The 11,011-nt window shown below is 34.4% G+C and overlaps 1 protein-coding gene across 1 annotated transcript; it reads left to right on the forward strand.

Moving 5' to 3' along the window:
* Positions 1 to 1,430: 1,430 nt before the first annotated feature.
* Positions 1,431 to 2,225, forward strand: LOC110892041 (vacuolar iron transporter homolog 1). The gene has a single exon (XM_022139420.2). It carries the CDS (start codon positions 1,472 to 1,474, stop codon positions 2,111 to 2,113), a length of 642 nt encoding a protein of 213 aa, XP_021995112.1. The 5' UTR covers positions 1,431 to 1,471; the 3' UTR covers positions 2,114 to 2,225.
* The last annotated feature ends 8,786 nt before the right edge of the window (positions 2,226 to 11,011 follow it).

Genomic DNA, 11,011 nt, shown 5'->3' on the forward strand with positions numbered 1-11,011 from the left:
AGATTACTACCTGATGATTTTTCAAAGTGAAACAAAACTATTATTAGGTCAGACTACTTTAATGTGAACAATTGATGTCCCACTAGAATAATGAACTAAAAGATTTACCTTTGTTTATGGAGGGAGTGAAATTCTTCGTGTGGATTCCACATTGCTTAGATAATATAACTATTTATATGTTCAACTTGTGGAGTGCACACGCCTTTGAATTTTATATGTTAATAGAGCATCTCCAAATCAATCATGATGACCCCGTTTCACTTTTGATGGAAAATTACGTCTCCTTAGATTAAAAAAGAAATAAGGACAAGAGAACAAATGAAACTAACGTAGTGTATTAATATACAAGAATGATGGAATTCTGTATCTAGTAATCGTGTGCCATGCAATCCACTATGTTGAAGGAAAGAAACTTAAGGTAAGAACATAGATAAGAAAAGGATGCGAAAGCTATTGACTATAGAGAGTAAGGATGCTTTAGCTACTTCCTAGTATTCAGTGTGCCAGGCCAGACCGGATAGTTTGAATCCGATTTCACCAAGATGATATATGTGATTTGCGTAAAATAAGAAACAAGAGAGGAGTAGAATAAGATCAAAGTAATTGATTATAGAGTTTCAAACTATTTACAGAGAATCAATCACTAATGACTTTTGGTATTACTACTTGATTTTTCAAAGTGAAATAAAACTACAGTTAGGTATATAAGACTTCTTTAATGTGATAACTATTGATGTCGACAGTGCTTAGAATAAATTATATGTTTAACTTTATTGTGGAGTGCACACACCTTTAAATTTTACATGTTACACAGATGATCTCCAAATCATTCATGACTCCAATAATATTTCAAGTATTCGTCCATGACAGTGTTGGTTGATAGTTTGTCTATTTCGTAAGTTTAAACATGTTCAACTTTCCTAATTAGAACGCTATGACACTGGGAAGCTAGCTCATGTTAGAGAAACCTGGATTGCGTAACACAATTGGCAGTAATATCAACAAAATTAGCGTAGTGATCCGTAATAGAAATACATGCATGTGGACATTAGATAAAAAGAAATACTTAACAACAAGAATGATTATGAACCAGACCAGATTAGTGTTATACAAGCAATTATATGCTTGCAAGTACGCATAAACCACATATATTTGTAATTGTGTAATGAATTACAATACATTCGTTAAATGGACGCAGCTCAAAAAGGCTTCACTATTTTCACCAATAGAATTCTACTTGAACTTTAGAATAAGATAGTACTACTTTTCTTTTTAAGTGCAAGTCCCACCCATCAAAGGCGTGTGCCTTGAATATTATCTTATTGTATTGAATCAACCAGAATTTGAACTTTATCTAGTTGTTGCTCTCGATCTATAAATTTCCTCTAGGGAGAACACTTAACTCCACAAGCAAGTTTAAATTCGTATTTTTAAATCCCTTCATTCCTTGTGCATAACACTAGTTCTCCTCATGGCAACCAATCAAAACACTTTTTCTGTTTCAATTCCTGAAAACCAATCTGATCCGACACGATTCCAACTGTCTCCGGATGAGGACTTTGATTACTCGAAAAGGGGACAATGGCTCCGTGCAGCAGTGTTGGGAGCCAATGATGGCTTAGTATCTGTTGCATCGCTAATGATGGGTGTTGGAGCTGTGAAAGAAGATGCCAAAGCCATGATACTTTCAGGCTTTGCAGGTCTAGTTGCGGGTGCATGCAGTATGGCAATAGGAGAATTTGTTTCAGTGTACTCTCAACTAGACATAGAAGTAGCCCAAATGAAGAGAGAGAATAGAATGACAGAAAATAAGGAAGACAAAGAGAGAGAGCAGCTGCCCAATCCTATGCAAGCAGCTCTAGCATCAGCTTTAGCCTTTTCCCTTGGAGCAATTGTTCCGTTACTTGCTGCTTCCTTCATAGGAGATCATAAGGTGAGGATGGGAATGGTGGTAGCAGCGGTTAGCTTGGCGCTTGTGATTTTCGGATGGATTGGGTCTGTACTTGGAGGTACCCCTGTGGTGAAGTCTTCTATAAGGGTTCTGTTGGGAGGGTTGATGGCAATGGCCATTACTTTTGGACTAACCAAGCTGATTGGAACTAGTGGACTTTAACTTGTTTTAGTTTGCTTGATTATGTAATAAATTGTATGTCTTTTTTTTTTTCTTTATGTCAAAAGTGTACCACTTGATTTGGAATAAAAAGTTACAGAAAATTGCCCCCGCATTGTTCTCTTCTCTCCAAATTTTTCTTGGAGCCTCACCCCCTCTCTAAGTAGGCAGGGGCGGATCTATACATTGGCGAGGGGTAGCCCGGGATACCCCTCAACTTTCTTCGCGTAGTGCATTCTTTATTTTTAATCTCTGTTTTATTAATGGGAATACCTCTAAATAAATATTAGGACACCCCTAAATGAATGTGAGGATAAAATAAAATGAAGTTTTATGGTCGATTGAAAGGATATTTTAGGATAATGGAAACTTCTAAAGTTGCAGGTCATATAAGAACGAAGAAGATGAAGTATTATTAATATTAATAATAATATAATAATGAGAGTTGGGACTTGGAGTTGGGACAATGAATGAAAAGGAAAAGTAAATCCAAATAACACATGCCAATTAGGCATGGCCTAATGGTCAAGAGGATTTTCCCTTCTGGAGTGATTCAATTATTAAAAAAAAAATCTAGAAAACACAAAAGTCACAATTGGTTAAAAACTTGTACGTTGGTTCTTTTTTAACAAGTTAAAAGTGAAAATAATATAGAAAAAACAGCTTGTTGCTCGCTTACATGCGATATTGATGTAATTCGGCCAGTTCACGTATAAATATTAATTGCTTAAAAAAAACATTAAAATACTTCTTTTGAAATATATGATTTAATAGATTTTTTTATAAATGTAAAGAAATATTATATAAACATAAAGAAAATTTGAATGTTTAATCTATATGTTTCTATGGATATAGATTAAGAAATTTTTTAAACTACGGTTATATGAAATTAGATATCTTACGATTCATACTAAAACTTAGAATTAATATTGAAAAGTCATATGGGACTACATACTTTAGTAGACATTCAAAGACAATGAGTTTTGGTTCTTTTTGTTGTGAAGATTTTTTTATTACAAACTAAATATTATTCTAAAACTTGTAAATAATATTTGAATTTTAATACTAACTATTTAATTTTTTTTAATACATAATTTCAATTGTATCTTATCTTATCTTATCTCAAAACATCATATTATAATTTCTAAATCTTATTTCTAACTGTTTAATAATTTTTATTTAACTTGTATGATACACAAGTCTTTAACCTAGTAAGTATGTGTGTATATATATACACACACACACTAGCCGCATACGGCCCCTAAGGGCTCTTGAATTCTCATGGATGACCTACGTAAAAAAAAAAAAGAATTTAAGGGTCCATTTTTACTAGCCGCAGGGCCCTTGAATTCTAAGGGGCGGGTCTAGGTAAAAGCTTTTTGGGATACCCCTAAATTTTTCTTCTAGCTCCGTCGCTGTAAGTAGGGTTGTCCATTTTTATCGAAAGCCCGACTCGAATCTGAAGCCACCCAAACCTGATAAGAGAATACCCGAAAAACCGAACCCAACCAACCCAAACTTTATATGGGTTGATTATCGGGTCATATTTCCCAGCCAAACCCAAACAACCCAAAAAATCCAAAACACGAAACCCGAAAACAAACTCGAATATTTATCGTCTTTTCTTATAGATGTGTTTTGGTTTGGCCGGTATTTGGAACACTAAGTTTTGTGACTTTTGAACATTATCGTATCATGTTGTCAAATAATATTTGAATTTTGATGATATTTTTTAGTAGCAATATAAGTTTTAATGATATTTTGTAAAGAAGAAAACATATTTTTCATTTTACATCTAAACCCGAAAACTGAAAAACCAGACCTGAACTAATCCGAACCCGGCTAACCCAAATTTTAATTGGGTTGGTTATAGGGTCACTTTTTTGCCAAAACCCCGAACAAACCGACAAAAAAAATCGCAACCCGAAGAACACCCCTACCTCTAAGGTTGTATCATTTGGTGGTTTCATTGACACCTGCCGCCACGCAAAGAAACATCATCCTCATCTTCCCACGGCACCCCTACCTCCATTTTCGATCAGTTAGCCCAACTAATCGCCGCCACGACCTCCGCCTCAACCCAACTATCCGCACTCATCAAAACCACTGAAAACGTCATCTTCAAACTGAAACAACCGCTCACCTGGTTAACCACGTTACGAATCTCCCGAACCAACTTTCTGTCGAGCCAACCATCTCATTCGAAACCGTACCACCTCAACATTCCAAATCGCCATTGACTTCCACTCCCCTAGGAAACACCAAACCCTAACAACCAAAAATCACTTACCACTGTTTTGATGGATTTAATTAAATGTATCTTCTATAAGAAAACCATCGTTGACACAGGTTCAAAAACATTTATCTAAATCCCAACCCCAGGAAACCCGACTCGAATCCCAATTCCTTCTAATCGTTGACGACGATTGTGAAGATCTCACAAACAAAATACCTCCGACTACCATTGACACCACAGCTGAAAAAACACAATTCCTCTCCCTTTCGGATGTTGCATTCTTTGGGTTGTCATCACCTCAACCACTTATTACCAGACATATTGCGGGTTAACCCATTACCATTTTAGTCGATTCTAGATTTCTAGTAGCGCCCACAATATCATACAACCATGTATTGCCACTGATCTAAACCTCACGACCCAACCTATTTAACTAGGCCCTAACTATCTGCACACCCAGTTTGCCTATCTGCACACTTAGGGTTTACCTATGCAGCGTATTGGTCAATACGCAGCGTATAGGGTTAACCCTATACGCTGCGTATTTACGTTGCGTATTGACCAATACTCAGCGTATATAAACCATGGATCTCAGTGCCTAATTACCAATCATTGCACAGAAAATCAGGTTTATATACGCTGCGTATAGCTGCGTAGCGTATATAAACCATTAGACTTTTTTGGGTCATTTTGGTAGGTTTGGGGGATCATTTCTTCACAAAGTGTATATACGCTGCGTATTGACCAATACTCAGCATATATAAAGGTCTGAAAATGTCATTTATACCCTTGTATTGAGGCTATACGAAGCCAAATACAAGGGTAGTAGTGTCATTTTTGTCTTATATGCTGCGTAGTGATCTATAAGGAGCGTATATAAAGCTCCATTTTTGTATTTTTTTTGTGTATTCCTTTGTTTATTTATAAAAAAAGGAAAATAACACCCGATACGATAATATACGATACGATATAACACCCGTATAGGCCTATAGGTGTGATTTAGGTCCCGTATTGACCTCGTATAAGCCTATAAGTGTGATATCGTATCGTATAGGTGTAGTATAGGTCACGTATTGACCTCGTATAAGACTATAAGTGTGATATCGTATCGTATAGCATAGTATATGTACCGTATTGACCTCGTATAAGACTATAAGTGTGATATCGTATCGTATAGCTAGTATATGTCCCGTATTGACCTCGTATAAGCCTATAAGTGTGATATCGTATCGTACAGAGTAGTATATGTCCCGTATAGGCCTATAAGTGTGATATCGTATCGTATAGGTGTAGTATAGGTCACGTATTAACCTCGTATAAGCCTATAAGTGTGATATCGTATCGTATAGCATAGTATATGTCCCGTATTGACCTCGTATAAGCCTATAAGTGTGATATCCTATCGTATAGCGTCGTATAGGTCACGTATTGACCTCGTATAAGCCTATAAGTGTGATATCGTATCGTATAGGTGTAGTATAGGTCACGTATTGACCTCGTATAAGCCTATAAGTGTGATATCGTATCGTATAACGTAGTATAGGTCACGTATTGACCTCGTATAAGCCTATAAGTGTGATATCGTATCATATATCGTCGTATAGGCCTCTATACGAGACTTATATACTATACACTATACGATACGATTTGATGCAATACGATACGATACGACGCAATGCGATAAGATAATTTAATTTAAACGATAACAATATAATATATTTGTATTATTTACGAATAATATTGTTTTTTTATAAATAATTTTCTTTTTTTATAAATAAACAAAGGAATACGATAATTTAATTTAAACGATAACAAAACAATATATTTGTACTATTTACCAATAATATTGTTTTTTTTATAAATAATTTTCTTTTTGAATTTTTATAATTCATAATATTTATATTATTTTTTATTTTTATAATTTATATTTGTATTATTTACCAATAATATTGTTTTTTTTATAAATAATTTTCTTTTTTTTATAAATAAACAAAGGAATACACAATAAAAAAAATACAAAAATGGAGCTTTATATACGCTCCTTAGAGGTCCCTACGCAGCGTATGTGACCAAAATGACACAACTACCCTTGTATTTGGCTTCGTATAGCCTCAACACAAGGGTATAAAAGACATTTTCAGACCTTTATATACGCTGCGTATAGGTCTATACTCAGCGTATATAAAGGGTGGTAAAATTATTTTTAACCCCAAACCTGTGGTAAAATTATCTTTTTAACTCTTATAGTGTATATACGCTGCGTATTGACCAATACTCAGCGTATATAAAGGTCTGAAAATGCCATTTATACCCTTGTATTGAGGCTATACGAAGCCAAATACAAGGGTAGTTGTGTCATTTTTGTCTTATATGCTGCGTAGTGATCTATAAGGAGCGTATTTAAAGCTCCATTTTTGTATTTTTTTTTTTGTGTATTCCTTTGTTTATTTATAAAAAAAAGGAAAATAACACCCGATACGATAATATACGATACGATATAACACCCGTATAGGCCTATAGGTGTGATTTAGGTCCCGTATTGACCTCGTATAAGCCTATAAGTGTGATATCATATCGTATAGCGTCGTATAGGTCACGTATTGACCTCGTATAAGCCTATAAGTGTGATATCGTATCGTATAACGTAGTATAGGTCACGTATTGACCTCGTATAAGCCTATAAGTGTGATATCGTATCATATATCGTCGTATAGGCCTCTATACGAGACTTATATACTATACACTATACGACACGATTTGATGCAATACGATACGACGCAATACGATAAGATAATTTAATTTAAACGATAACAATATAATATATTTGTATTATTTACGAATAATATTGTTTTTTAATAAATAATTTTCTTTTTTTATAAATAAAAAAAAGGAATACGATAATTTAATTTAAACGATAACAAAGCAATATATTTGTATTATTTACCAATAATATTGTTTTTTTATAAATAATTTTCTTTTTTAATTTTTATAATTCATAATATTTATATTATTTTTTATTTTTATAATTTATATTTGTATTATTTACCAATAATATTGTTTTTTTATAAATAATTTTCTTTTTTTTATAAATAAACAAAGGAATACACAACAAAAAAAAATACAAAAATGGAGCTTTATCTACGCTCCTTAGAGGTCCCTACGCAGCGTATGTGACCAAAATGACACAACTACCCTTGTATTTGGCTTCGTATAGCCTCAACACAAGGGTATAAAAGACATTTTCAGACCTTTATATACGCTGCGTATAGGTCTATACTCAGCGTATATAAAGGGTGGTAAAATTATTTTTAACCCCAAACCTGTGGTAAAATTATCTTTTTAACCCTTATAGTGTATATACGCTGCGTATTGACCTATACTCAGCGTATATAAAGGTCTGAAAATGTCATTTATACCCTTGTATTGAGGCTATACGAAGCCAAATACAAGGGTAGTAGTGTCATTTTTGTCTTATATGTTGCGTAGTGATCTATAAGGAGCGTATATAAAGCTCCATTTTTGTATTTTTTTGTGTATTCCTTTGTTTATTTATAAAAAAAAGGAAAATAACACCCGATACGATAATGTACGATACGATATAACACCTGTATAGGCCTATAGGTGTGATTTAGGTCCCGTATTGACCTCGTATAAGCCTATAAGTGTGATATCGTATCGTATAGGTGTAGTATAGGTCACGTATTGACCTCGTATAAGCCTATAAGTGTGATATCGTATCGTATAGCGTTGTATAGGTCACGTATTGACCTCTTATAAGCCTATAAGTGTGATATCGTATTGTATAGCGGCGTATAGGTCAGGTATTGACTTTGTATAAGCCTATAAGTGTGATATCGTATCGTATAACGTAGTATAGGTCACGTGACCTCGTTTAAGCCTATAAGTGTGATATCGTATCGAATACGTGTGGTTTAGGTCACGTATTGACCTCGTATAAGCCAATAAGTGTGATATCGTATCGTATAGGTGTGGTTTAGGTCATGTATTAAACTCGTATAAGCCTATAAGTGTGATATCGTATCGTATAGGTGTGGTTTAGGTCCCGTCTAATCCTATATGCATATACAAGAACTATAGGAAACCTATACGAGACTTATACTACACTATACGATACGATACTATACTATACAATAACACCCGTATAGGCCTCTATACGAGACTTATATATTATACACTATACGATACGATACGATGCAATACGATACGATACGATACGATGCAATACGATAAGATAATTTTATTTAAACGATAACAATATAATATATGTGTATTATTTACGAATAATATTGTTTTTTTATAAATAATTTTCTTTTTTTATAAATAAACAAAGGAATACGATAATTTAATTTAAACGATAACAAAACAATATATTTGTATTATTTACCAATAATATTGTTTTTTATAAATAATTTTCTTTTTTTATAAATAAACAAAGGAATACACAATAAAAAAAAATACAAAAATGGAGCTTTATATACGCTCCTTAGAGGTCCCTACGCAGCGTATGAGACGAAAATGACACAACTACCCTTGTATTTGGCTTCGTATAGCCTCAAAACAAGGGTATAAAAGACATTTTCAGACCTTTATATACGCTCCTTAGAGGTCAATACGCAGCGTATTTAAACTTTGTGAAAAAAATATCCCTCAAACCTACCAAAATGACCCAAAAAATCTAATGGTTTATATACGCTGCGTATTGACCAATACGCAGCGTATACAACCCTTGTTTTCTGTGCAATGATTGGTTGTCAGGCACTGAAATCCATGGTTTATATACGCTGAGTATTATACGCTGCGTATTGACCAATACGCTGCGTAGATAAACCCTAAATTTGCTAAGGTTTGGTGTGCCAATAGGCACTTTAGTGTGCCAATAGGCACACCCTTTAACTATTCTATGTCATTGTTGGTAATGGTAATCACATCGACTGCAAAGGCGTCCATAAGTTTCTCTACAATTGCAGAAATCTCAATTTGAAATTCCTTTTTTTTCTTGTTGAAGGCACGGACGTGACTCTAGGTATTGCATGTTTAAGCACACTTGGTCGTCTCTTGCCCGATTTTGCCATAACAGAGATATCCTTCATGATCAAGGCTTGATGGAAAAACATGCACAGCAAAAGGTGAACCTCTTGGTCAGTAAGGTTGTCCATTTTTATCCAAAACCCAACCCAAATCCTAAACCCGAATTAGAGAATACCCGAAAAACCCGAACCCAACCAACCGAACTTTATATAGGTTGGTTATCAGGTCACCTTTTCCTAGCCACCACAGTCAACATCAAACTATACCAATATCCACATTTTCAAAAGAAGGTTATGACAAAACTCACTAGTGAGATGTTACAAGATAGCGTAATCCGCCCTAGTCAAAAAGCCCATTCTCTTCACTGGTACTACTAGTTAAAAAAGACAATCATTGCGTTTTTGTGTTGACTATCGAGCAATGTCGTCACGTTACGAGACTGATTTCCGATTCCAACAATTGAAGAATTATTGGAAGAACTCTATGGTGCAACTATCTTTTCTAAAATCGACCTGCATTCCGGGTACCATCAAACACGGGTTGCCGAACGAGACATCCACAAAACAACTTTTCGCATAGCCGACGGTCATTACGAATTTCTCATCATGTCGTTTGGTCTTACAAACACTCAATCAGTATTCCAATCAGCAATGCAATGAACGACTTTTTCTATTCAGTTGTGAGGCAACTTGTGTTGGGTTTTTTACGACATACAATATGTCTTTCAAACCTATAGCAACACTCAAGAGCATCGCTATTCTTATCTATGATATTATTAGACGAACAAGACTTATAAGCTAGATTATATTATATCAATCTATTTATATCATATAAATTAGCAACAAATGGAGGCATTAGATGTTGTACCCTATGTTTTGGGGGTTTTTCAAAAAAAAATTGTTGATATTTCACTTTAAACCCAAAAGTATTTGATATTGTAGGTTTAACCCAAAGTTTTTTGTTTTTTTCAATTTAACCTCACAACTTTTTTACTTTCAACTTTGATCCCCTATTTTTTCATATTTTGCAAAATGTTTCGTTTTACCTTTGGTTCTAAATTTTGTGAGTTAACACGGCACAATTTGTGTGTGGATCAACGATTTTACGTTTTGTTATACGCTTCGTTCTAAATTTTGCGAGTGAACATGGTGTAACGTACGTGTGTGGTTCAGTATATTTACGCCGTCTATTTTTCCCGTTTAATAAGTTCGTCACAATGTGCGAGTCCTAAATCGAGTTAGCTATTATTTTCTATGTTTTATATGTCGGTCTAATTTCTCCACATAAAAAAGCCACAACTTCAATGTTGGTGGTTGTTGGCTATAGTGTGGCGTTGGTGTATTTGTCACGGTCTTATGCCCCCGCCGCAACGCATGGGCTTAACACGATAGGTTATTTATATGGAAACAAGTCATGTAACATAGTAATTATGATACCATTAATTGTATTGAGCTTATTTGGTGAATTACTTATTTGTATAAGATAGTTATAAAGACTTAACCGACAAAAAACATTTTTAACACATTGTAAATGTGAATCTGATCAACAGCGTGTCAATTTCATTGGCCGCGGCGCAACGCGCGCGGGTCAACGTTCTAGTTATTATTATTAAGAAT

This window comes from Helianthus annuus, chromosome 11 (assembly GCF_002127325.2).
Source record: "Helianthus annuus cultivar XRQ/B chromosome 11, HanXRQr2.0-SUNRISE, whole genome shotgun sequence".
Classification (NCBI taxonomy): domain Eukaryota; kingdom Viridiplantae; phylum Streptophyta; class Magnoliopsida; order Asterales; family Asteraceae; genus Helianthus; species Helianthus annuus.